General features: G+C 43.9%; 1 protein-coding gene across 6 annotated transcripts in view; it reads right to left on the bottom strand.

Annotated features, from left to right (window-relative positions):
• The window catches only part of TMCO4 (transmembrane and coiled-coil domains 4), an 83,606-nt gene extending 60,361 nt beyond the window's left edge, over positions 1-23,245 (bottom strand). For all 6 annotated transcript variants that reach the window (XM_050931328.1, XM_050931329.1, XM_050931330.1 and 3 more), the window contains exons 1-5: positions 23,109-23,245; positions 14,460-14,644; positions 11,505-11,679; positions 6,323-6,350; positions 3,152-3,284 (exon numbers count right to left, since the gene is read on the bottom strand). In XM_050931328.1, coding sequence (XP_050787285.1) covers positions 3,152-3,284; positions 6,323-6,350; positions 11,505-11,679; positions 14,460-14,638 — 515 coding nt within the window. In that variant the 5' untranslated portion in view covers positions 14,639-14,644; positions 23,109-23,245. The remainder of the gene's footprint in view (positions 1-3,151; positions 3,285-6,322; positions 6,351-11,504; positions 11,680-14,459; positions 14,645-23,108) is intronic.
• Positions 23,246-27,292: the final 4,047 nt, after the last annotated feature.

Genomic DNA, 27,292 nt, shown 5'->3' with positions numbered 1-27,292 from the left:
AATAAGCTGTCATATTATCACCTTCAAGAAACAATGGACTTCACATACTTGTATTGTCCAGGAGAAGGCTGGGCAGCACAGGACATACATATCTGGGGGGAAATCTGAGACTAGGAGTGTGCTGGGGTCACCTGCAGTAGCACCAAGGCCGGTAGGAGCCAAGGTGTGGCTGGCTGCAGCACACACACACAGACATAGCTGGGAGTGACTTGCTGGAGGCTGTTTGTGAACAGTCCACACCGGAGGCTACAGCAGCAAAGCCGTGTAAAGGATACCCCAGGTAAGAGGGTAGGGGTGACCCAGCTACTCATTATTCTAAACTGTGCCCTGGGTATGTCACAGATGCCCATATTGAAAATCCAACTGTGCATGTACTGGGCCACAGGCGAAAGTTTCTGCATCAGAAGATACAGGAGCAAACCTTTTTTGTTACAAGTATAGGGTAAAAATGCATATGCAGAGGCTGTCGAAGTTTTGGCTGACAGGGGCTGACCTAGGGGACCCCTTTAAAAGGCAGAAGCAGTGCAACGTCATGCTGGACTCCTTTTCCTAAGTAACTCTGTGAGGCTAGAGTGGGGGACGATTTTGTATTTTCCACCCCTATACAGACCTACCCACCATCAACATAGGGCCGCCTACTCCCTGCTAAGTTCCAATGCTGCGAAGAGTCCTCTGTGGGCACCGACGAAGTGGTAGCTGAACTCATGTACAGGGAGTGGGGTGGGAAGAGACACCCATGCTTGGATCTTTGGGGACAATTTGACTCTATGAGAGGATCAGTGAACAGCAGCGTAAGAGCACAACAGAAATAACCATCGTCATCACAATAAGACCAAGGCACAGTGCTTAAAATACCATGAAAACAACCAGGCAGATAGTGGGTCAAAGGCCAAAGTGACTTTAACAGGACAGAGAGGAGGAAACCCGATATGGGAAAAAGAGACAGGGCGGAAGGGAAGGTTATAAATATGGGGCTGATAGTGGAGATAGCAAAGCACACTTTGGGGAGAAGAAGACTTTAGCTGTTGAAAAGCATGAGGAACGGGCCAAGGACTGATGCCAGTCAGAAGTAAGTTCCATACTATGAGGCCCATTGCAACCAAGGCATGCCCTCCTGCTGACTCAAACCAGTAGGAATCCTTGAAAGATCGGCGGTATCTGAGCTGAGGTTGACCAAAAAGGATCCCTCGGAACATATCCAAGTGAAGAGATGCACTGGACAGCTTTTCATTTCAATGCATAGCAAAGCAACACACTCTTCTTCCTGAGTGTTGACGAACATATTTTGTATTTATCAGAAGTCCAGGTAGGACACAGCGAATGTCATTTCCTTACCCTGCCCATGGCCAATATTCCTTGGAGGGACCACTGCTAGGAACGAACGCTGTGCTCAGTTTCTACATTTATGTATTTAGTCTCTGGGGCCCCTCCGTTGAGGCTGCCAACAAGGGGACCAATTGTGGTAATAGTTTTTGTTATAGGGACACCGAATTTTTCACACAGACTGCTAGACAAAAAGCTTCAAATGGTAACAACATCTGATTCTGACTGACCATTGCTGGATTTGAACCAGTGACTAAGAGGTGAACTCGAGAGACTTCATATCCCAATTTCCAATCTCTTAAGCCAACCGCTCCCCCACGAATAATGCTTAAGGCTCCTCTTCCCTGTGATCTGGGGGCTAGCACCTAAAGGAAAGTTTTCAAAGCAAAGCTTCTAACGTATATAATGCAATTCTGCAGTCAACACTGGCCTAAGAAGTCATGCACATGTGCAACGCCCATTGGGTTAGGTTGCAGTTCTCTAAGGATCATATCCCAGGAACTGAGCCCTAGTCTGAACAAAATATAATGACCCATTGTTGTAATACCATCTCGAAGGGTAAAGAACTTCGCAAACTAATCAAAAAATGTCACCCTCACTACGTGCGTTCTCACACACAAGCGCCTGAGACGGAGTCCATTTCTACCAGCTGCAGCACAAAAAAATCCATCAATACTGACCCTTGCTCCTGTATTCCAGTAAAACCCCGTCCTGCTCAGCCATTCACAACCTTGAGATTATTTGGACTACTCGTTTTTACAATAAAGTCATTAACGAGAAATTTGTGAGACAAGCTGTTCAGAAAACCCAAGGCAACATCTAAGCAACACTGGGTCACAGAGACTGATTAATGTGTTTATTAGCACTTGATTAGATTAAGCTAATAAACTTCTTGTGTTTACGCAGCTCTCCTGTAAGTGAATTAAAACACACTTACCATTCACCACATTGCTAAGCCTCCACCTGCTCCCTCTGCATGACAAATGAAGTATTGTCCACTCTATCCCCAAGCCAGCACAACCCATGGGCGCTACTGCTTTGACAGTTTCATAATGACGTTTCTTATTATGAGGGTGAAATGAATTATCTTAAATATTAAGACCAAAGGGCCAGATTGACAAAGATATTTGGGCACCTAAAGATGCAGATACGTGCCTAGCAAGATTTACAGAAGTGCCTAAACTGATTAGTGCCCAACTCCCCCTGAAGTCAAATCCCACCAGGCACCAATTTGCATCTTTAGGCACCTAAACAACTTTCTAAACCCAGTCTCAGATCCTTAGCTGGTGTAAACTGGGGTAGCTCCAGCACCAGCTGAGGAACTGAAGCTAAAAGTCTGTAGTGACATCATAGAGTCAGAGGCATTACTGTAGAGATGGGAATTAGAGTGGGATTGAACAAGGATAATAATACATAGCACTTACTTTGGGGCCTCACTCTTCCACCTTTATTTATACTGATTAGGACCTTACTAGTGAGTATTCCAATTGAAATAATCAAAACTGTCTGTAAACCAGGGTGCTACACACTTTAAGTAAGGATGGCAGAGAGGTAAGGACCCAATCTTGGGAGGTGTTGGGCGGCCTTCAGCATCTTGCAGGGTTGGTCCCCGGTGCCCATATTTTCAGAGCGCTGAGCATTCACAGCTCCAACTCACGTCAACCGGACCTATGAGCACCTCTGAAAGAAATCAATCCATAATTGACTGGCTTAGGATCACAGGAGGGAGTGTCAGAGCTGCAGGAGATTCACGGTGAGCTTACATGCTGGGAGCAGAGCCCGTTTTAAACCCATAGCCAACGCAAAGCTCTATTACAAATGCTCTTACTCTGACTCTTCCTCCTTCTGCTCCTTCAGGCTCTCAAGTAGAGACTCTTCCAAGACTTCCAGCTCCTCTAAAGGGATTCTCAGCAGCCAAGTGACATGGCAGATCAGCACCCTCGCTCGGGCATCGTAATAGCCTTCAATAGATGGAAACACAGGGAATCGATCAATTTTAATCAGATCAGATCAAACGGCAAACGTTGCACTCTGCTCTGGGTGGTGACTATTTATACAGTACTGAGATAGCACTGTCTATCCTTTCAGTTCATGCCAGCATATCCACAGATTTGGGAGAAATGAGGGCTCACCAATTAGAACATGGTAAAGCACAGGACTGTGAATTCATTAGCTTCATTTAAGTCAATGGATCTGGGCTGATTTATAAGAGCTGAGATCAGGACCTACGCGCCCACCTAAGTCACTTTATAGTGAAGTACTCCTTGCCCACAAAACTCCTCCCTGTCAGCAGAGACTCACTATAATAGGTGAGTGCCTATGTGGCAAAGAATCTCCACCCCTTTCACTGCAGGAGTTGGGGCAGGACCTCGCTTCACCCTCTCACTGTTGGTAGGACGCACTGGCAGTTGTGGAGAGGGTCATAACTTCATTCCCAGCAAGAAGAGGCTGCAAGACCAGTGCCAAAACCAATGTGAAATAGACATGTTGGGAAAACGAGGCAGCTCCCAACATCTAAGTGACAACACAAGATTTATTACCTTGTTTAAATGCACCTCCAGATATAAGCTTTAAAGTCAGTGCTTCTCATTTGTCATAACAGGGAGACTATATATAATAATAACTGGATCTGTTATTATTATTTAATAATAAAAACAGATCCAGCTACAGGCGAGCTTTGGTATATGTATATTGCTGACAGCTGTTTGCATTTATGCTTCACTGCATGAGCTGAAGGAATGGACCACGCAATCTGACAGCATTCAACGGTAAAAAGAACGAGGAGTACTTGTGGCAGCTTAGATTTACTCTGGGGCTGGGAAGCAGGAGTGCCGAAGAAAAAGATATTTTAAGCAGATTAGATTTTAAACTCTTTGTGCCAGATCTACTCCTTGTCCTGTGCACATCTCCACAGCATCGTTCTCTTGTTTTCGTAACTTATTCTGGGTGCACTCTGGCATGAAAGATGGCATTGCATTTTAAGAGTAAGCATGTGACGATACCAGCTTGAAACATCTGGCAAGTCTGTGAGAGATCTGATATGGAGATTGCACTTCATGGACAGTTGTTACCTAATCTAAACAGAAAGGTTATTTATCTAACCCCAATCACTATAGGATCTGAGCATGTCACAGTCTTTAATGTATTTATTCTCACAATATCCCTGTAAAGCAAGGAAGAACTAGTAGCCCCATTTCATAGATGAGAACTCAAGGCACAGAAAGAGTAAAGAGCTGGATAATGTTATAAGTAGGGCCCTACCAAATTCACGGTCCATTGAGGTCAATCTCACGGTCATAAGATTAAAAAAATAGTAAATTTCATGATTTCAGCTATTTAAATCTGAAATTTCACAGTGTTGTCATTGCAGGGGTCCTGACCCAAAAAGAAGTTGTGGGAGGTCGCAAGGTTATTGTGGGGGGGGGTTGAGGTACTGTTATCCTTACTTCTGCACTGCTGCTGGCAGGGTGCTGCCTTCAGAGCCAGGAGCCTGGCCAACAGCCGCTGATCTCCAGCCACCCAGCTCTGAAGGCAGTGCAGAAGTAAAGGTGACAATACCACAATCCCCCCCTAAAATAACTTTGCGACCCTCTGCAACTCCCTTTTGGGTCAGGACCCCCAATTTGAGAAATTCTGGTCTCCTCCATGAAATCAATATAGTATAGGGTAAAAGCACATAAAAGGCCAGATTTCACAGTCCCTGATGCATTTTTCATGGCAGTGAATTTGGTAGTGCCTGAGTTACAAGCAGTGACAGCATCTGTAGTTACCCAGGCTCAGTTGCCTGACCTGAGATTCACTGGGATGAAATACCTAAACATTTTTGAGGATCTGGGCCTAAATATCTTGCTGAGGTTACACAGGAAGTCTGTAGCAGAACAAGGTCTCAGGATACTGCCAGAATCATGGCAGCATCCTGCCTCTTTGCTAATTCACAGCTTGGTTTCTGCTTTTCCAGCACAGGGATAAATACACTTGCAAGATGATAAATCATAGATTATTAGGGTTGGAAGGGATCTCAGGAGATCATCTAGTCCAACCTGCTGCTCAAAGCAGGACCAATCCCCAAATGGTCCCTTCAAGGATTGAACTCGCAACTCTGGGTTTAGCAGGCCAATGCTCAAACCACTAAGCTATCGCTCCCCCTTTGATGACATGAAAATATTACTTTGCATTATTTCAGAGGGATGTAGTAACCTTTCTTATAATAGCTGCCTAACTTTCCAGTTTTCCATTAAAAATGAACTGAGAAAGCCAAGGAAAAAAAGCCACTTTGTCCTGAGGTGGATGAGGCTTAACAACAATAAATTAACTTCAGTCCCGTGCAAAGGTGAATTGAAAACACACAGCTGCAAAGTGCAGCCATTGATCTGACACGAAGACTTTGCTACAGTTAGGCATTCTTTATAGCATTAGAAATTTCATTCTAGCAATTTAATCCACCTCCTGGATTAAAACAAAACATTCGCTTGTTAAAGAAAACAAAAATATTATCATTTGTTCAAAATAGGCTTCACAGGAGATGAAGAATTTATTCCCTGGACAGGTTGCCAGTACTTGAAGGAATTTACAGAATAAACAGTTTAGGCAGAGATTTTCAAAATGGCCTGATTGACTTTCAGTGGGAGCTGGGCACCTAAATTCCATAAGCCTCTTCAGAAAAAAAAATCATTTTAATTATTTAGCTTCAGAACTTTTCTGACACTGGACACATTTACATGTTAAACCATGATGTAAAGAGGTTTGTAGGATCAGGAGATCACAAAGCAGGACAGATTTGTTAACTGCAGGTTACTATTAAACATTTATATTACAGCACAAAAAATGGTTTTCTTGAAGTTAAAGTAGGGAAACAGTGTGCTGCTGACATTAAAAGAACGGAAATAACATTATAATAGTTGGGATGGTATATTCACCTTTGCAATAAGATTTTGTTTTACTGTATGTGATGTCAATAAGTCTATATTATAAAAGCTCATTAAAAACAAAGAACACTCACCATCCTTAAGAGAGAAGGACACAAGATCCTAAAACAAAACATGAAACAAGTAAGTTAAATTTGATGGCATTTTACCCAAAAATCTAAAATAAAATAATGAATTAGACATACACTATGATTAAGTGATTTTAGCATGTGAATATATGAATATGAGAAACCACAGTGGATCATTTCAGTAAAACAATGTGTATCAAAGCTGGATGCTTTAAATGCAAAAGTATCCATACCCTGCTATATGCAATTGGGCAGAAATAGTCACCTGCAAAGTGGCAGAACAATTCACTTATGTACAAAGGAGCAGTATGTAAATTTATCACAGATTATCATATCACCATCGGATTACACCAAGCAATTATACAGGGCTTGTGAATCTGGAGATGTGGGTTCTGTCTCTGCCACAAACATGCTGTGTGACTTTGGTCAACTCACTTAGGTCCAGATTTTCAACAGCGGTCTCCAAGTTTTGGATGCCCAAACTGAAGATGCCCAAACCTTAGACCTGATCTTCAGAAGCCCTGAGCGTCCATAACTTTAGCTAAAGCCAATGGTAGCTATGGGTGCTCAGTTGAAAAACCAGGTCTCTCTTGGTAGGCTTACACTGCAGTTAAAAATGCATGGCTGTCTAATTGTGATGTAGACTTTTGGGCTTGGGCTCCAGAGCTCGGGCTCCAGTCTGAGCCCAAACAGCCACACCACAATCAAATAGCCCCTTAGCCTGAGCCCTGTGATCCTGAGTCAGTTGACACGGTCCATTAGTGGGCGTTTAATTGCAGTGTAGACATACCCTCAGGCTGAGCACCAGAATTGATGATCACTTTTAAAGATGTTTGAATTTAATTTCTCTGGGCCTCAGTTTCCCCACCTAGAAAACAGTAATACAGGCCTTTCACGTATAGGCTGTGAGGATTAATTATGAGCTTAGACGGAGGGTGCTAACGAAGGACAAACTGCTGTTGTTATGACTATGTTCTCCTTTTGTTTCATCACTCACAGTGTTTAAGGTTGTGTGCAGCCACAGCATACAGCACTGATTCAGTCGACATGCCTCTCTCTTGCCTACCAGGAAGGAATTGTGAAGAAAAGCCAGACGTGTGCATGTTTATAGGGAAAATTTGCAATCTCTTTGGAAATGAAGAGCACAGCTGAAGAACCAGGATGCTGAAGAACCAGGATGCTGCCAGGGAGTTTATGATTATGAGTCCCCTTGCACCTAAGCACAATTTGCGTCCTAGAAACTCTTCCAACCCTCTTTCCACCCCCGAGTATGGGAAATCTGAAATGGTGAGTGAGCTGCTCTTAGCCAATTGCTAATGCAAGAGGGGGGAAATATAGATACTCCCAAAACCAGTGTAACTCCCTGGACTCTGTAATATTATTCCCAGATGGAGACGGTTCTGCTGTATAATTAAATGTGCAAATCAATTACATGAATACAGATGGAGGAAGGAGTTCTTGCAAATAGGGGGGCAAGAAGAGAGTGACGGGAGGTACTGAGACTTGGTGGAGGGGAAGGGCAGATGGTTCCAGGCTGGGAAGGAGGCTCCCCAGTGTTCATACCTGTTTTTGAGATGTTCCAGACCCACAAGGTCCCACTCCCTGCTCCCCAGCCTAATCCCGGACCCCAAAGCGGCAACTCTAACCCCTCTGGGTCATGCTCTTGCCTATCCCTGACATGCATGAGTTTATGCAGGAGTGGAGCCACTCCACAGTGTTTCCCTGTTCTGTCACCCGTGCAGGAACAAACAGACCGGGGAAAAGTCTTTCCGGAAGAACAAGCAAACAGGCGTCAATTTACTTTAAAATCTTTACACATAATTTAAGTGAATGATCAACATTGTTCCCAGCCATCATTTCTAAGTGAATATTACCCGCTGACCCAGAAAAGAGTAGGAGTCGGGCAGCAAACCCTTGGGGTGTTTGTAGCAGGATAACAAATTCTTGATAGGTTTGACCTAGATAGGAGGCACGTTCAATTGGCAGAAGAGGCTTCAGTGGGAGTTATGGGAGGCTCAGCGTTTTTTAAACTAAGGCCACTTAATTAGGTGGCTAAATATGGAGCTTAACTCCAGGCACTCATTTTTGAAACCGCTGGCCTGGGAGTTTAGAGGATTGAAGCAGGTCTCAAAAGCTGAAAGATGGGTGCAGATATTCCGACTGAGTGACGAACTGGGGCTAATGCTAATATTAGATGCTAGAGGTGTGCCCACCTGTTTCTAATTGTCTCAGACTTTGAACTACACTCGCGTGTGCTGTCAACTGGAACAAAACAAGGATTGATTAATTTAGATCAAATATAATAGTCTGTTCTTTCGTTTCCTGTCTCATCAGTAGTTCTGTTAAGATGATGTACAAAAGAAAAAAGAAATTGGCTCTGTGCCCTTGTTTGCTTCTTTATGATGTATGAAGCTGGCATAAGAGGCTCTTTTAAACAGTCTTACAAAAGCTTGTTTTTTACATTTGAAATTCACATCCTGCTTCTCCTGTAAAACTCTGTGGACAACTAGAGCAGTGGTTCTCAACCTTTCCAGAGTACTGTATCCCTTGCAGGAGTCTGACCTGTCTTGTGTACCCTCAAGTTTCATCTCACTTAAAAACTACTTGCTTACAATATCAGACATAAAAATACAAAAGTGTCCCAGCACACTACTACTGAAAAAATGCTTACGTTCTTATTTTTACCATATAATTATTAAATACATGGACCGGATATAAATATTATACTTACATTTCAGTGTACGGCATACAGAGCAGTATAAACAAGTCATTGGCTGTATGAAATCTTAGTTTGTACTGACTTCGCTAGTGCTTTTTATGTAGCCTGTTGTAAAACTAGGCAAGTATCTAGATGAGTGGATGTACCCCCTTGGAAGATCTCTACGTACCCTGCTTGAGAGCCACTGAACTAGAGACCCAGTAGTTTTGTGACACCGCAGATACCAAACTTGTGAAAACCGACAGAGAAAGGGAAGTGATTTTTATTCAGACTCTTTGGATTTTGTATATTTTTGTTAATACTTATTTAACCCCCAAACCCAATAAACAGCTGGATGAGAAGTTGTTTTGTTAAAGATTCAACACCCTTTCCCCAACACTGCTATTCCACATTTCCGGATCACGCACGGGAGGCCTCTTGAAGAAAAACAGGGTAAAACAGACGTTTTAGATATTCCTTAGCCAAAAATCAAGCAGGAGTAACAAGCTTTCAGCTCTTCTTTACATACTAAAAAGAAACAAAAAAGGACACAAGCTCAATTTTGCCCTTTCTTGAGGTCACCTACAATAACTTCCTCTTTAAAAAGTTTACTAGCAATGTTCCTTACAACAACAACAACAAGATTATTTAAGTACATTCCAAGACAGAGTTTACTAGTTTTCATTGAAGGTTTATTTTTACCGAGCTGTTTTATGTGTGCAAACCAATCTCTACTCATAGTATCACTGCTGTCTTACTTGCCAGAGCTAACTGTCCTTAAAAGATTCATCTTACCAACACTGAACTGCATTAGTCACTGGAAATGAACATAAATAATACCCATAATCCTCAAGATTTCACTCAATCAACAGATTCTAGTTAAGATACACCGTGAAGACAGGGAAGAGTGCTAACGACATTGATAAGAATCAGCCTCTCTCTTCTCAGAATCAAGGAATGGGGAGAGACATCAGAAGGTTGGGAATTTAAAAGCAGAAGTGTAAGAAAATTAGACGAGGAGAAAAATACAACATTCAGAACAGACAGCAGAAGATGGCCTTTAATCTGTAATATCCACAAGAACATGTGTCTTTACAAGCATCAAGATATGACTTATGTTCAGTCCTCCCTGCCACTTCTCAACAAAGAAAAGAAAATCTCAACCCTGGGCAGACTGTGCCCAATGTGCAACAGAAGGTAAAAATAAGTACTTCTGTACATTCCCATAAACCACTCAGCCACCTGCCTTCATGAATCATCCCTTCAGCATCACTGCAGAACAATTATCAAACAACAACCCTAAAGAAAGCACATTCCGTAGCACTAACAGGAACTTGTCCCTGAATTCCAGAAGTCTACGGTTATCAGAACTCAATCAAACAAATCATAAAAGTGAAGTGAGTACGTGCAGGATACAGAGACAACAGGAAGGCACAGAAGGGGAGGATAAAAGCAGTCAAAGGTTTGTCTCTTAGGGTGTTTACCTTCAAGTCACAAGGAAACACTGATCTCAGTTTGAGTATATGGCGGTTCCTACCCACCGAAGTTTTGCCAGTTACATCAGAAAAAGCCTCAGGTGCATCAATCTAGAGAGACCTTTTCCTCACATAATTCCTCATGTGAGCTATTTGAAGAAGTTCAGCTATTCTTCCAGTGAGGAAATACAACTCCTCGAACGCTTGTCTCAGAAACACCAAATCAATAGCTGAGACTCTTATATTCTACTGTTCTCTTCGAACCAAAGACACAAAGTCCCTGGACATTCAAGAAGAGTCTTTGTTGTACACCCCTGAGTGACGTAAGTTATGCTGACATACGTGGTAGTGTAGACATCACCTGAAAGTAGCTTTGTATGTTTACTTGAAGACCCTTTGCACTGCCTGAGCTGAGTAAAGGGGTCTAAGTGTAAATGAGATTCAGGCCTATCATGTCTAAGGCCAGGTCCACACCACAAACTTACATTGGTAGAACTATGTGGCAGAGGCGGATTAACTATGTCAATGGGAGCAGCTCTCCTGGTGGAGAAGTTGCGTTTTCACTCAAGTGTAGACCTGCCTTAAGTTTTCCGCTGATTTCAGCCAAATGTAAATGGGGAGTAGAAGAACAGAGCAGCAGTAGCACAGTAGCAGTGAAAGGGTTAGAATAAAGGGCTCTATGCACTGGGTGTACAGCACATTTTGAAGCAGAGAAGGTTTCAGAGACTCTAGGCATCACTTATTCTGTGGAATCTAGCCAGGTCAGATGTCTAGCACTCACACACTATATGGATGGATGGATGGATGAATGAATGGAGGGGTGGAAAGTCAGTCACTCTATTCCTCTCCTGCTTTTTTTTTTTTTAAACAGAAGGTAACCCGATGTTTTAAATACATACAGAATGAGGATTTACTATGCCCAATACACTAGAAAGAGAATTTCAACAACAGACAGGCAGCTCTGACAAGGCCTTTATCCACAAGCCCAATGGAAGAGGGGAAGGGATGAACTTACCTGTGTAATGATGACTGGATTATTTGCCAAGACAGGATCCTTCAGTAAAATCTGAACAAAGGTTTCTGCGCCTTCGCCACCCAAACCGCTGGTGAATGCAGTCATGGCAGGCAAGACGGCGTCTGACAACTCAAGCCATTTCACCAAGCCTTCAATGAACTCCATCTTAAAGGTGCTGCATGATAACACAAGCAATACGAGTTAAACATTCATCATTTCCTCTTTCCTAAGTCACCTTCATTTTAGACTTCAGGTAGGAGTTGAAATGCTGATTAAAAGGCATTCAAGGCCCAGCCTTAGCCTTCAGCTTCTCCACTTCAGTTTATTAAAGAAAGACGGTGAAAGCAAAGAAATTTTTTTGTAGGGGTATAAATAATGCCCTGGGCTGTCAAGCGAAAGTTTTACATCGCTGTTTAGAGATGATAGTGTGGGCTGTATGTTAGAGTGCAGGACTACAAGTTAGCACTGCTGCATTGCAATCCTGGCTCTTTCACGTCACCCAGGACAAGTTACTTAACCTGTCTGTACCCCTCTCTGTTTTAGGCGATTGAAACACTTGGATTCTTCACAAAGGTGGTGCAAGACATAATGTAATGCATGTAAAGCAGTGGTTCTCAAAGCCGGTCTGACGCTTGTTCAGGGAAAGCCCCTGGCAGGCCAGGCTGGTTTGTTTACCTGCTGCGTCCACAGGTTCGGCCGATTGCGGCTCCCACTGGCTGCGGTACGCTGCTTCAGGCCAATAAGAGCTACAGGAAGTGGTGTTGGCCGAGGGATGTGCTGGCTGCCCTTCTCACAGCCCCCATTGGCCTGGAGTGGTGAACCGCGGCCAGTGGGAGCTGCGATCAGCTGAACCTGTGGACGTGGCCGGTAAACAAACCGGCCCGGCCCGCCAGGGGCTTTCCCTGAACAAGTGGCAGACCGTCTTTGAGAACCACTAATGTAAAGCACTTTAAAGATCTTTACTGGTTTTTCTCGGCTTTTCACTGGGCCTTACTTTCAACTTCTAAAGATTTCTAGTCGTTCACACAAAAATCAAACCACCAATGAAAAGTCAGCAGAGATATCTGAACACAGTCAGCCTTTTGTGTAGGCAAGGAAGCAGTCTGGAGTGGCCAGTACCATTAACCTTTGTAGGCCTGGGGCTTGCATCAGCAGCGTTAAGAGACTCACTTTGCAGTGAAGTGTAAGGAAATTTTAGATGTAAAGGAAAGTAAATATGGTCAAGAAAACAACCATGAAAACCCCTAATATCAGTCTTAGGCTGTATATCTCTCCTTATTGTTCCAATGTGCTATGGAAGCACAAATTCGTATGAATAATACTGTTACATTTCAGAGGCTCTGGCTGTGGGAATTACAGAGAAAATGGGTTGAAAACAGCTGAAAATATAAGTCAAGACCCGCATTTTCTTCCCTGCCAGAAATGAACATTGTCCAGGCATCAAACGTAGAGAAACGCTTATGACTTGTAAGCTCTGTATTGACGTTCTGGGATATGAGCTCCCCTCGGGTAGGTGTGTGTGGAACTGCCATGAATGGGGATGGGATTAAGCGGCATGCTCACAAGGAAGAATAGTTAACCCCTGTCTCTGTACCAGCAGAATGCAATGCCTGCTGTCCTGACCCAGAATCTGAAGACACAACTGAGGCAGCCTGATAGTCCAGGACAGGGGTGGCCAACCTGAGCCTGAGGAGCCAGAATTTACCAATGTACATTGCCAAATAGCCACAGTAGTACTCAGCAGCCCCTCATTACACCCCCCACCACTCCTGCCCACCGGCAGCCCCACCGCACCTCCCTTTCCCTCCTGATCAGTTGTTTCATGGTGTGCAGGAGGCTTGGGGGTGGGAGAGAAGCAAGGGCCCGGGAGGCTCAGGGGAAGGGGTGGGAGGAGGTGGAGTGGGGGCAGGGCCTGTGGGAGAGCCAGGGGTTGAGCAGTGAGCACCCCACCCCAGCACATTGGAAAGTTGGCGCCTGTAGCTCCAGCCCCGGAGTCGGTGCCTGTACAAGGAGCCACATATTAACTTCTGAAGAGCCACACGTGGCTCCGGAGCCCCAGGTTGGCCACCCCTGGTCCAGGAGATTAAGGGAAGATTTGTTTCCATGTTCTGTTTGTGGTTGTACAGTGTATTTGACACTGTAAGGAGAAAGGGTAAAATTTTCAAAAGTGCCAACATGACTTGTGCCATTTTCAAAAGAGATTTAAGTCTCATGAAATGCCTTACGGCTTGTCTCCGTGGGAAAATAACTATAGTGCTGTAGTTATACATATATACTGCCCCATGCACACATGCTTATAATAAAAGAGTGTCCACACTAGGATTTACACCTATAATTATAGCAGTGTAACCATAGTAGCATAGTTATGACAGTACATTTCCTAGTGCAGACAAGTCTTGAGATTTAAATGCCCAAGTCACTTGGGCACTTCCAACAATTCTACCCAAAATCTCTTTCATGGATGCCCAACTGATGCACATATTCTTCATTTTGAGACGATCTATAGGCATTTTGCAGGATCGGAGTAAACGCAACCTCTTTGAGCAGAAAAAATACAGGCCACTGTTATCTTGGACACGACAAACTCCTGCAAGATTTCACTTGGGAAAGCTCACAAGAAAGCTTTTTTCTGTAAGATTTCACAGAGATCATAGGCTTGGGCCTTTCCTGAATCAGGGACATACCTTCAAAAACAAAGGATCTGATCCTGTGTGGAACCTCAATTCCCATAAACTTCAGAACCTCAAAGGAGCTGGTCTAAAACCTCTGATTTAACCCCTATGGCATGCTTAAGAGTCCTTTTCCTTGGCCTTTGGAAGGACAGCCGCATGCAGCCACTAGTGCCAGCTTGGTACTCTTTTTCTATATAATCTAATCTATCCCATGCACATGATTGGCTTGTTATCAGACTCTGTCTCAGCTACTGCACAAAATCTGCTTTGTGCACCATCCTACCTTTGCTCCTTTTCAGGAAACAAGCAAGCCAGAGATATCCCACAGAGAGCTGCGTATGCAAACCTTCCTGGTTCGCCCAGCTGTTTACCCACAAGCTCGCATGGCTCCTTTGCATCTGTCTGTTCAGCCATCCGGAGTCGTCTCCAAGCCCACCTGCTCCACTTCTGTTCCTCGGTCATTCTCACCTTCAAAATAATGAAAAAAACGATGGTATTTTAAAGTACTGAGGAAAGTGATTGCATTTCCTGGCTCTGTCTTTGATTGAGTCTGCCAAAGGCAGCCTTGTGTGTTTACCCAATGGTGTGATATTGTACAAAACACACTCAACCTGGCTTCAGGCTTCACCTTGTCTTCACCTTCAACAATTATCAAGTGTTTCCATAAAACAGTTAATTATTTACACTTTACACAACAGATTAGGAATCCACTTCAAGCTGCAAAGGATCTGGGCTCATTGAATACTAATGAAGCATATGCCTCACACCTGCAAACCACTAAAATAACATGTAGTACAAAAGCCCTGCCACTTATCACAATGACTAATTTATTGCAGTCTGGGAATTTATACATCCTCACCCCTCCCCAAAACCAAATTACCCCTCTGTTCATTATGCTGGAAGTACTTCATTCAGATAAGAAAGTTCAGCTCAGAAGCAGCCTCTGATTAAAAAGGGAAAACTGTTTTCTAACTGACTTTTCTGTTGCAATTATTGAATTTTCTACATCCCATCCTGCTTCCTATACTCTGCTCAAGGCTCGCTCTTCACTGCTCCCTTTGCATCCTTTGTCCACTGCCAACTCAGCTCCAGTCTGCTTGGCTCAACCTCCCAGTACGTTTCCTCAAAACAAGGCCGAAGTACTGCACAGTCTTGCGCTGGCCCTCCGCACAGGGATAAATTTCCTCCTATGTTCTCCTTGCTCCTCTTTCAACCCCCCCACAATCTATTACCTCCAGTTCTCCCACCCACCTGTTCCACAATGCCTATGTGTGTTGATTATACACCCCCTCCCCCGTCGTGTGCTATGTATGTTAATCATAACATACCTATTTTTGCTTTTAAGGTCCAGTCCCGCACCCAGTTAAGTTGATGGGGGTTCTGCTACCAATTTCATCAGTGGTGACTTCAGGATCAGAGTTTGTAAGATTTGTGATAGCAGGAACTTTTGTTCTGTTTTGATATTTGCAACTTTGCTACCGTAATGCTTTAGGCACATCTATGCTGCTAGAGAAAGGAGGCTAATAATTTTGGCAATAACCAGAACAAAGGAAATCATAGAGTGGTGTAGATTTTCAAACATTTAGGGCATTTAACAATGGTAAAAAGGTGGGTTCAGATATGCTTTTAAACTGCCAAACAAGGCATTAGGGTCCTGATTTGGCAAGAAAGTTGTATTTTTGCCTGCACTTAAATTCCTAACTGGGTGCTACCTGCGGCTAGGTGTGCCAGTCAAGGTGAGAAAAATGTTACCTCTAGGTGTGCATCACGTTGTGTGCACTGGGCAAGGCATGAAGGGCCTGATTCAAAGCTCATTGGAGTTAGCGGAGAGACTCTCACTAATTTTACCAGGCTTTGGGTGAGGATCTAAGTTGGCTTGGGCAAGCGTCAAGACAAACTGCTGTGACTAGCATTAATCAGACTAGGAATTTCAGAGGGGACAGACATGCACAGACAGCATTCATGTGACAATTTCTCATAAATGAGTGCAGAATGGGACCAATCTCCATGGGCGGGGTTGGGATGGAATTTCCCCCCCAGGACAGTGACCTTGGGGGTCATTTGCTAGGACCATATTGGTACATCTTACCTAATCGATTCTCTGCCACTGCAGGGGCCTCATGTAATGGTGCACCTTGATTTATCCTATTCTCTGCCTGTGGCACACAAGAGCGTAGTCTCTTGAGGGCTGTAGTACTTTGGTCTAATTCCAGATGTTGGGTTTAGCGTGTGGGTGGCTGGGTGGATTAGAGGCCTGTGATAGACTGGTCTGACTACATGATCTGATGGTCCCTTCTGACCTTAAACTCTCTGTTCAAAAAGAATCATTCATCAGTCAGTATCCCAAGGCAGCCTGGGTTTGTCTGCAAAAGAGGAGGGGGCTCCTCCCAATTCAGAATTGCCTTGACGTTATTTCAGAAATATGCAAATTCAGGTCCTACCCTATGGAACTGCTACTGTTTAAATGCCAAGGAAATCCATCGCTCTCTTCAAGAGCTGGTGATCACCATGACTCATGCCCCTGTCTTTCTGGAAACTGAGGCCCCTCCCATATGCATTTCCTGGTTCTATGACTTGACCATGCAGGCCTGAGGTATCTCAGTATATTTCCATGGAAATAACACAACCCAAAGTCCATGAACGAACAAAATAATAAAACTGTACTAATTCTCTGTACGGATTAAGAAGGGCAGGAGCTGACACACGATTCCCAAGGGATTGAGTGGTCTCCCCAGCTCCACTGCTGGCCTTGAGTGAGGTTCCATCTTGGGAATGTGACGTTTGGGTCGGTACCGAGTCAGCACTTACTAGGTTAAGCTGTAACTCTGACGAAGGGAGCTAAACCTTACCCACTCACTAACAGTTTTCTATGAAATCTCAAACGATAAAAGAGTCCCTATTTGTTTCACTGCCTCACATCTGTATGCTGCTGATCTATCAGTTCAGGCACCTTTTTGTCTCTATGACAGGCCATGTGTTCGGCCATGGTTTTCAAATGTGGACATGTGACTTGCAGATCTCCATCGCACTGACACCATTTAGTGTAAGGCTTAGCAAAACCCGCACACTTCATATCATGTAGCTAATCACAAGGCTCTATTTTTGAGCAAACAAATCTATTTTAGAGCATTAGCCAGAGTCTGATCCCCCTAAAGTGTCATCCTGACTCCAACTTAATGAATAAATTGCTCCCATGAAATATCTCATATTTCAAGGGCCAGCAGTTTTTGCAAACCATAGCTTGGCATTTCTGTTATCAGCCCTACAGACTTGCAGATGTGAGCATATTATTATAACAAACACGTGACTGGAAAAATCCACTTGCTCCCAGCGAGAGTGAAGATTTCCTTGGCCGTCAAAGGGCCCAAACTAGCAACTTCTGGAGAATTTAATACAGATCTAACTTTCCTGAGCAGCTCTTAGGATATTATGATGCTGGGTATTACAGGAAACCCTAAGAATGACAGATTCCAGGGGAGTCACATTTATAGGGTACTATCATCCATAGACTAACACCAAAAATGGAGTAGCTGAGCAGGGTCTAGAGACAGTATCCTGGGAGAAATGCCATCTGCAGAAGCTAGGATTGCACAATAGGTGTTTTCACCTTTACATTTAATTCCAGAGATAACGTGTCTGCTAATTTTTTGACTGAATATACATTCCATGGACATGAATGCTCCCATTCTGAACAAAGTTCAGAGTACTCCCTCAATTACTATAAGTCACTCTCGCCTTCTTCACATGGGGAGCACCTGTTTGTCCAGGCAGTTTCTGCACATTGTTTTCAATCTATTTATGATCTACCTCATTTTTGACTCTAGTGTGGAGTACAGTCACCTGCATGATATAATATTTATTTCCTGCTAGTGTAACCAATACAACCAACTGTACAAATGACACTACAATAGCTTCTTTGTATGTAATTTTATTCCATAAAACTCAACAAACGGATCATTAAAAAAAGGATTTGGGAGTTTCACACCAATGATGTTAAATTTGCTGAAAAGTTATTAAGGTTCTAAGAAGCCCTATTCTCTGTGTTTTGACATCCACAAATCAGAGCTTTGAGGTAATATTATGGGCAATAATTTTCGAACATGGGTCCCCACAGTTAGGTATCTAAGTATGTATAAGTATCTAGAAACAGCTGGATTTTCTGAAGTGCAGTGTCAGGAATAACAACATCTGCTTTAGTCAAATTCAACATATTGGCCTACCTGATAAACAATCGTATCTTGCTGCTATTAAAATTGGAAGGTAGAGCCCTGCAAATCTGGGATTATATTCGGCTTGTTTCACTGAAGTAGGTGCCCCTGTCTCAAGCAAGGTAATCCAGCAGTCCAAATCATTTCCATAATCTGAGCTGTCACTTGAAAAATTTTTACCAGCAGCTTTTCACATAAAGTGCCCTTTGTTGTCTTGAAAGGTACTGTATTTTATATAATGACTTCAGAAATCCAATTAAAAGTAAAATAATAATCCTATATGAAAGCTCCACGGCTGTAAAACACTTGAGTGTTCCCTACCGGTGGAAAAGCAAACATAGGCATACTAGCTTCACATTCGCTCCTATGCTAAAATATAGATGCTTGGAACTGCCAACCAGCAGAATGGGTTAAATCCTAGGAACCCTCAAATGCACGTGAGCCATCTCATTGACCCAGTGGGGTTGCATTGGTTCAAAGGAAGACACAATTTAGCTTTTAGTTTCTGAGTCTCATTCCCCAAGAAAAAAGGAGCAGGAATGATTAGAAGGTAGGAAGCAGGGACCTGAGATGCTGGAAGGATGGACTGTCTTGCATCACACAACAATACCTGAGTAGCACTGAGGGGCTCTGTATTACCTCTCACCGTAATATTTGTGAAGAGCTGACAGCATACTCAGAGTTGTACAGATCAAGGAGGAAACCCCCAACCAGTTTACAGTATAAGGCTAAAGGCCTGCAACTGGGTTGGCCTAGGCAGACTTTCTGACCATGTGGAGGCTCACTGAAATCAGTGTGGTCTATGTGGCAGCAAAGATCTGCCCACAGGGATCCGATTGCAAGACTAGGATATAACAGACATACACTACACAATAATACAGACACACAGAGCACAAGGTGACCACATGATGGATTCAATGCAAAGCGGGGGAGCATATTTAACAAAATTACAACCAGATAATATATTCTTCTTCATGACCATTGAATAACATCTCCAGATTGCCCAGCATTGGGCTTGACTCTGCAAAACCTTATTCATGTAAGTAATCTTTAATCACATGGGCCCCAGTCTAGGAAAGCACTTTAGCATGCGTGTAAGTCTCTTTCTGTTTAGGAAACTATTTAAGTACATTTGTAACTTTAAGATAGTGTAAACTTCAATGGGATTGAGCACTTTCTTAAACTGGGGTGCTGTCCTGAAACATGGCCATACAAGAGCTCTGCTGGCGTCAATAGAACGAGGGAGATTTTATTTAGGTTTCCCTGATTTAGTCTTTAGGAGGAAAGGCACAATAAGGTTAATGTATAAGAGAATACTTATGCTTTTTTCAACGATAAAACAAAAGCACTCTCTGTCAATTTCTATCACTTGGCTATTACCGGATGTGTAGAAATGCAAAGACTGACACATCGTATGAGACCAACAGACCAGTTAGTCTACTATCCTCTTCCCAGCAGTTTCAGATGCTTCAGAGGAAAGTGAAAGAAAACTCAGAAATGGGCAATTATAGAATAAACTGCCATTAAGGGAAATGCCTTTGTAACCTCAGGCAGTTAGTGATTGGCTTATCCCTTCAAGCATGCGGGTTGTATCCCTTATATTTTAAAATCTTATCTAATGTAACAGTGGATGCTCTTACTATTCATACAAATGCCTTATTATTCCTGTAAATGCAGTTTGGGCAAATGAATTAAAGGAACTTCAAATGGGTATTTTGGAAATTTTAATTTATACCGCTTTTAGAATAGCAGTCAGAAGAGTTATTTCAGATGCTGACAGAAAAATGCAATGCAACATTAAAAAATCTTATCCAGAGGAAGACTGTAATTTGCTATACCACCACCTAACTCTTATCTTTCATCAGTAGATTTCAAAGTTCCTCACAACCTTTTTAATGTATTTGTTATCCTTACAACACCTCTATGTGGTAGGGAAGTGTCATGATCCTCATTTGTAAACTGAGGTACAGCCAGGCTAAGTGATTTGCCCAAGGTCACACAAGAAGTCTGTGGCAGAACAGGGAATTGAACCTGGATCTCTCAAAAAGCAGCAAAGAATCCTGTGGCATCTTATAGACTAACAGACGTTTTGGAGCATGAACTTTCGTGGGTGTATACCCACTTCGTCGGATGCAACGACGATCTCTTGGATCTCTCAAGTCAGTGCTCTAACCACTAGACCATCCTTCCTCTCTAAAAGCTGATTAAGGCCATAATCTTGAAAACATTTATAACATAAGCAGCTTTACGCACATGAGTTCTCATTAACTTCCACTGGACTACTCATATGAATAAAGTCACACACACATTTAAGTGCTTGCAGAATCTAGGTCCACCTATGCGCAAGAGCACAACAAACATATTTACTTTTCAGAATGGATTATACATTGACATAAAACACACAAATATAATGTAGAATTCCACTGCAGAGCTGTATACTTAATGCAAACCACAGACTACTGGAAGCAGGACAGTGCCTGGAAAATCTCAGCTTTCTTAAAAAAAAAATAAAATAAAAGTGTTTGCTAGCACTTGTGGTTGCGGAGAAAAACTAAAAAACACAAAGCATCCTAAAGAACCGACAGTGATTACACCCCTCCACTGCCTTCCCCAGCAAGTCACCTTGAAGGCTCTGTAAAACTCAGCTTCTGCTGTCTCTGTTTGCATCTCATTGTACTCCCCCTTCACTCTGTCCATACCTAAGAAGCCCTAAAGGTTCAAAAAACCAAGAAGCAAATAAAAATAATCCAAAGTATATTTTATTTAAAAGCTCATAATTTTAAAGACAAACTCATGATTTTTGCAGCCTGATTCAGAAAATCTGAACATTTGGAGTTGACAGTAATGGCATTATTTTATTGGGACCTCAAGCAAAACTCACTCATCTCACTGGTCTTTAGATCAGGCCTTTTTTTCCATTCGGGGTGCACAAAGGGCCAGCAAAAGGCCAATGAACACTTACATCTAATTTAAACCCTCAGAACAGGGATCAAGTGGGATTTACATGGTGCATAGACCTTTCGTAGATTTTAAGGCCAGAATGGACCATTATGATAATCTAGTCTGACCTCATTTATAGCTCAGGCCAGAGTACTTCACCCATTGAACGCTGTGTCAAGCCTACAACTGCCTGTTCAAGCTAGATCAAGTTTTTAGAAAGATGGCTAATTTTTATTTAAAAATTTCAATGATGGAAAATCTACTACATCCCACGGTAAATTGTTCCAATGATTAATTACCCTCTCTGTTAAAGATGTCTTATTCCAAGTCTGAATTTGTCTGTTTTCAGCTTTGTGCTGGTCCCCTGCACAGGAGTGAATTTCACTTTCAGAGATCAACCAGAGACATTTAAGATGATAAGGGACCCATATATGATCTTAAACTGGATATAATTTAATCTATAAATATGTGATAGTGTTTATTATAGTATCAGAGGGGTAGCCGTGTTAGTCTGTATCTACAAAAACAATAAGGAGTCCGGTGGCACCTTAAAGACTATCAGATTTATTTGGGCATAAGCTTTCATGGGTAGAAAACCCATTTCTTTAGATGTAAGTAGTAGTAATGGGTTTTCTACCCATGAAAGCTTATGCCCAAGTGAATCTGTTAGTCTTTAAGGTGTCACCAGACTCCTAATTGTTTTTGTTGATTATAGTGTTTCCTGTGTAGTTCTGTGAGAGCTTTTTATTTGAGTAAAATAAGTGTAAATATTGTTTTGGATCAGATGTTAGAAAATATTTAAAAACAAAACACACAGCACTTCCCTGGGGAGGAAATTGACATGAAGGAAACTTATTTTGGGGGGGGGAAGGGAAAAAGGAGTAGATTCCTGCTACAGGAGGCCAGGGAGGGAAGAACTAACAGAATGGGAGACGTTAGGAATGAGGCATGGGCAGAGTGCAGGGAGAATAGAGAGGAGAGCAGAGACCAAGGCTCTGCACAGTCCTGCTCCAAGGTGTCTTGAAGGGAAGGTAGCAGGGAGCCAGCCAGAGTGACAGGCAGCGGCCCTGATTCAGTAAGATTCTAGGGGAGAAAGCACTCCTTATTAAACCATGAAGATGGTTAAATGTGGAGCCGTACTGTGGGACACAGTAAAGAGATGGTGGATCTCTGAGTGGGTACAGACATCAGCCGCGGGGGAATGCATCAGTGCCGATAAATTATTACTGCTAGAATCCTAAACACTCAGCTGGAGAAAGCTGCTTAAACACAGGACTAGATCCAGAAACCCGATCCACCCAGGGTGCAGGAAGGCTCCTGTGTGCATGTGACCTGTTATCACCCACTGCACAGGTGCAAGGCTGGGGGCGATGTGGAGTGAGGGTCCCATTTCCCCCATTCCTCCCCTTTCCAAAAACTTGACACTCACGCTGATTTCCCCGTCCAGGCTCCTGCAGCTCTGCCCCCCTAGGGTACCTAGCAAGGGGCAGCAGAGTGCCCGGCTCCCCAAAGGGCTCAGACTCGGGGGCCCGGCTCCCGCATCCCCACTCCCCCTAGGGGGTCAATCTGGGGCGTGGGGGGCAGCGAAGCCCTGTCTGAACCCGAGCCCCAATGTGGGGGGGACGGGGGAGCCACCTCCGGATCTAGGCGCGAGGGCAACGCCCCGCTCGGATCCGCTCCCCCGGGGAGGGGGGCTCCCCCCGGACCCCGGGCTGGGGGAACCCGCCCCCCCAAACGCATGTCCAGGTCCGAGCCAGGCAGAAACACCCCGTCCCTTGTCCTACCGTGCGTCTCCGCCCGAAAACCGTCAGGGAGGAAGGGGAGGCACCGTGCTAAGCTGCCGCCGCCGCCTGCCCGCTCTCCCGTCTCCTCAGGCCGGCTCGCTGCTCAATCTCACCCCGAGGCTCAGGGACGCCGAGAGGGCCCGGGTTACGCAGATCGCGTAGGGAAGCTATTCCCAAACGGTGAATGCGGCGGCTGCCTGACGTAGCCAGCGCGGGGGAGCGGCAGGGCTACGCAAAGTGCGTAACGGGAGAGGGGCGCCCGGGCTGGACTCTGAGCTCCAGCTCGGCCGTGTGGCTGGGCCCTTGTCAGGAGGGGAGGGAGCTTTGCTCCAGGCGGGGCCGGGCCCATTAAACACCATCGTAGTAGCATGAGATCACAACACAATTCTCCGTAGCCTAGAACGGGGGGGCTCCTAGCCTGACCCTCAGTTTCAGGTGCACGTGGAGCCAGAAACCTCTGTGCCCCCCCCCCCAGCACTAACTCAGATGGGCCAGGATCTTCCCAGCCCAGCTGAGCCGCTCTCTGAAAGCAGGCCAGACCTGGCTTTTGCTGAGGACATTTCGCACAGCTGCGGGTGTCACCTGCCCTATGGGTCCTCTGTAGACTTGAGTTTCAAAAGTTGATCCTGCCAACACATTAGAAGGATCCCAAATCACTTTCAGGAGCTAGGGAGCAGAACCACTGACCATGAGTCTCCCAGAGAAAGGTACTGGCCTGCAACTTTGCTTTTTGGCTACCCTACCAGAGCCATTGCACCAGGCCTATGGGAAATGCAAGGGTTGTTTTGCTAGAGTGGGGGCAGCGGCAGGGAGAGAGGCAGAAGCAGTGAAATGAAATCTGCTCTGGCATGTAAATAGAATAGCTCCATTCCTAGGGCAGCAAAATATTGTGAACAGTAAATTTAGTAACAGTTTCCTGTGTGAGAGATTTTGAGGCTACAAGGGGCATACACATTCTAATTTAATAGATGAATAGATCTGAAGACCAGAAGAGATCACAGTGATCCTGCATAACACAGGCCAGAAGTAATTTCTGATGTGGGGGCCGGGAAGGGAGGCACGGGGCAGCTGGTGGGTGGGAGGTGCTGGGAGCGGGGAGGACTGATGGGGGCTGCTGACGTATTACTGTGGCTCTTTGGCAATGTACATTGGTAAATTCTGGCTCCTTCTCAGGCTCCGGTTGGCCACCCCTGTGCTACAGCATCTTTTAAAAAAATATTCAGTCTTGATTTAAAGATTCCAAGTGATGGAGAATCTACTCCATCCCTAGGTAATTTGTTCTAATAAATAATTGCCTCCATTTAAAAATGTGCACCCAATTGTGAGTCTGAATTTTCCTAGTTTCAGCTTCCAACCATTATATCTCATGCTGCCTTTTTCTGCTAGATTAAAGAGCCAGCTACCTTCAGAAATCTTTTCCCCCTGTAGACACTTGTAGATAGAATTGGCCAACTCAGGGGATTTGATTCGCAGGACATTTTGGTCTATTGCAATCTGTTTGTTCTTAGTTAAAATGAGAGTAAATTTATTGAAATTTCTCAGCAAACTGGAAACCCCCCCCTAGATTTTCATTTCAGAAAGAGAGAAATGTCCTGTTCCTAAAAGGAAGCATGTGAAATTGACATTCTTGTCAGTTCCACCACTGCTCTTCAGCTGAGGTGCCAAGCGCGGCCTGGCTCTCTCTGCCTATTTCAAGGAAAGTTTTGTTGACTCTGTAATAGGTTCGATGAATCAGTGTGCCTCAGCGAATTGGTAGTTTTGCTGGAAAATTTCTGATCAGCTGAACTTGATCATGATCAAGTCATTCCTTAATCTTCATTTGGATAAATTAAATAGTTACAGCTTCTGAAGTCTTTCATTACAAGGCATGTTTTCCAGACCACAAAACGTTCTTGTAGCTCTTGTCTGAACCCTTTATAATTTTTCAACGTTCTTTTTGGTGTGTGGACACCAGAACTGGATTCAGTATTCCAGCAGTAGTCTTACTAATGCAGTGTTCAGAGATAATCCCTCCTCCCTACTCCTACTTCGCATTCCTCTTCTTATGCATCCAAGGATTGCATAAGTCCTCTTTGCTATAGCATCATAGTGGGAGCTCATGTTCAATTGGTTATTTACCATGATCCCCAAGTCTTTTTCAGAGTCACTGCATTCCAGGGTACCGTTCCCCATCATCTTTGTTCCTAGATGTAAGATCTTGCATCTGGCTTTATTAAAACTCATGTTGTTCAATAAGCCCACCCAACCAAGTGGTCCTGATTGGTCAGTATTGTCCTACTTGGCCACATGCTAAAGGTATGTGTCATGCATCCCAAGGGTATAACTGCCTGTGGGCTAGAGAACGGTCCTAGAATCCGGGTGTTTTCTTTAAGAGGATCACTTAAAACAACAGTGTCAGAACTTTTTTATTAATTAGGAATCACCGTGACAACTGATCAGAAGCCCAGGGGCTGTATCAAAGATGTATTAAGAGACAGATTGTGAACACCCTCATCCTTCAGCCAGAGGTAAAGCCAACAGGTTTAAGAATTAACTGTCCCATCTCGATCCTACTTGTCTTCCCCCCTCCCCCCCCCAGCTCTCAAATGATCTACTGACAGATCTTTACAATTGCAAATGGGTAATTGCAAATGTGCAATAAACCCCTGATTTACATATTTCCTCAGTGAATAATTCTTGGTCTTCAGAAGATTCACAGTTAGTTACGAATATCCCAGACTTGCAACTGGTCTGTGTTGAGTCATTACACAATTCATGTGGTAAATCACATGCTTTCTGTTCCTTGACTAGATGAATCAGATAACTCACCAACACAGCGTGATTTGTGAATTATAAACTCAAACATGTCACTTCTGGTGACTATAGAACATTCAGTCTTAAAATTTGTATGTTATGAGTTTTTGTGCTCGTAAAACTTAGGTGCTCAAATGGCAGTAAGAAGTGACAACAAGAGGATCATAGAAATGTAGGGCTGTAAGGGACCTCAGGAGTCATCTAGTTCATGAATTTGGCTGAATCAAAATTTGCTTTTGAAACTGAATGACTATTTGAAGCTTTTTAAAAAATAGGCCCAAATGCAAAGTTGGGATCCAGAGCCACAAACTTGAAGCATTCAGAATGAGGATTTTGGTCCAATCCATTATATAACTTGATGCAAGGTGCAAAAAACTGGATCTGTATTTCACCAAAGTTAGGAGTGTTCTGCTCTGAGATTTTTGTTTGAGCCCATCTCTAGGCAAAACCATATATTAAAGTACATAAGGCACAATACCTTTATGTACAGGTGGCTAAAGTGACTCCCAGAGGCCAAATACAGGCCAACCACAGTGTAATCCAGGGTAGCCTTCAACTGAGTGAAGGGCCACTCGGGCCGGCCAGGGGTTAACCAACATTAACCATTAACCCCACGCTGGCCCTTGGCCCCCATCCCCAATCGCACCCCAACCCCAGACCCACACCCTGGCCAGACCCCAGGCCCAGCCAGACCGAACCCCGGACTCCAGCTGAGCAGTGCTGGCCCCCAGCCGCACCATGCAACACCAGACCCTGGCCCTGGCCCTGGCCACATAGCATTGGATCCTGGCCATGTCCTGGCAGCCAGCCAGCTGACCCCTGCCCCGTGGCCGGCTGACCAACTGCAGCCCCCGCCTCGCCAGACAGAGCAACCCCAGTCCCTCTCCCTTTAATCGTCAACCATTTAAATGATAGAATTTTAATCATTTAAACGGTTAACTTTTTTAACAATATTTACATCCCCAGTTTATAGCTGAGGATGTTGTAAGTGAAGAAAACAGAATGGAATGATTGTTGCAACTGAGTATTATCTGATGTTATAATCTTTAGGGACATTATAATATGAGTTTATTGTACTAAAATAAAGAAAACCAACTTAATTATAGGATGATTTGAAGTTCAGTAAATAACGTAAAACGAGGTGTCCGTACTTAGCAGTGCCTTACACCTCTACAGTAGTTGGCAAGAGAACAGGCTGATGTCAAGTGGACTTAGGCTGCAGTAATTCCTCTACAAATAGCTTAACTCTGGTGCAGTCTGCAAAAGCCAGAGATTGCTTTTTGGTATGAACTGGTCCATTGATGGCTATAAAGGCAAATAGCTGTGTGCAATTATTACTTTAGGAATTGGAGTCTGACACAAGGTTGTCCCTGTTGATTGGTGGGTTGCAA

The sequence above is a fragment of the Gopherus flavomarginatus genome, chromosome 21 (genome assembly GCF_025201925.1).
Source record: "Gopherus flavomarginatus isolate rGopFla2 chromosome 21, rGopFla2.mat.asm, whole genome shotgun sequence".
Lineage (NCBI taxonomy): Eukaryota > Metazoa > Chordata > Testudines > Testudinidae > Gopherus > Gopherus flavomarginatus.
Note: the sequence above shows the minus strand (reverse complement) of the source record. Positions and strands in the feature narration are given on the sequence as shown.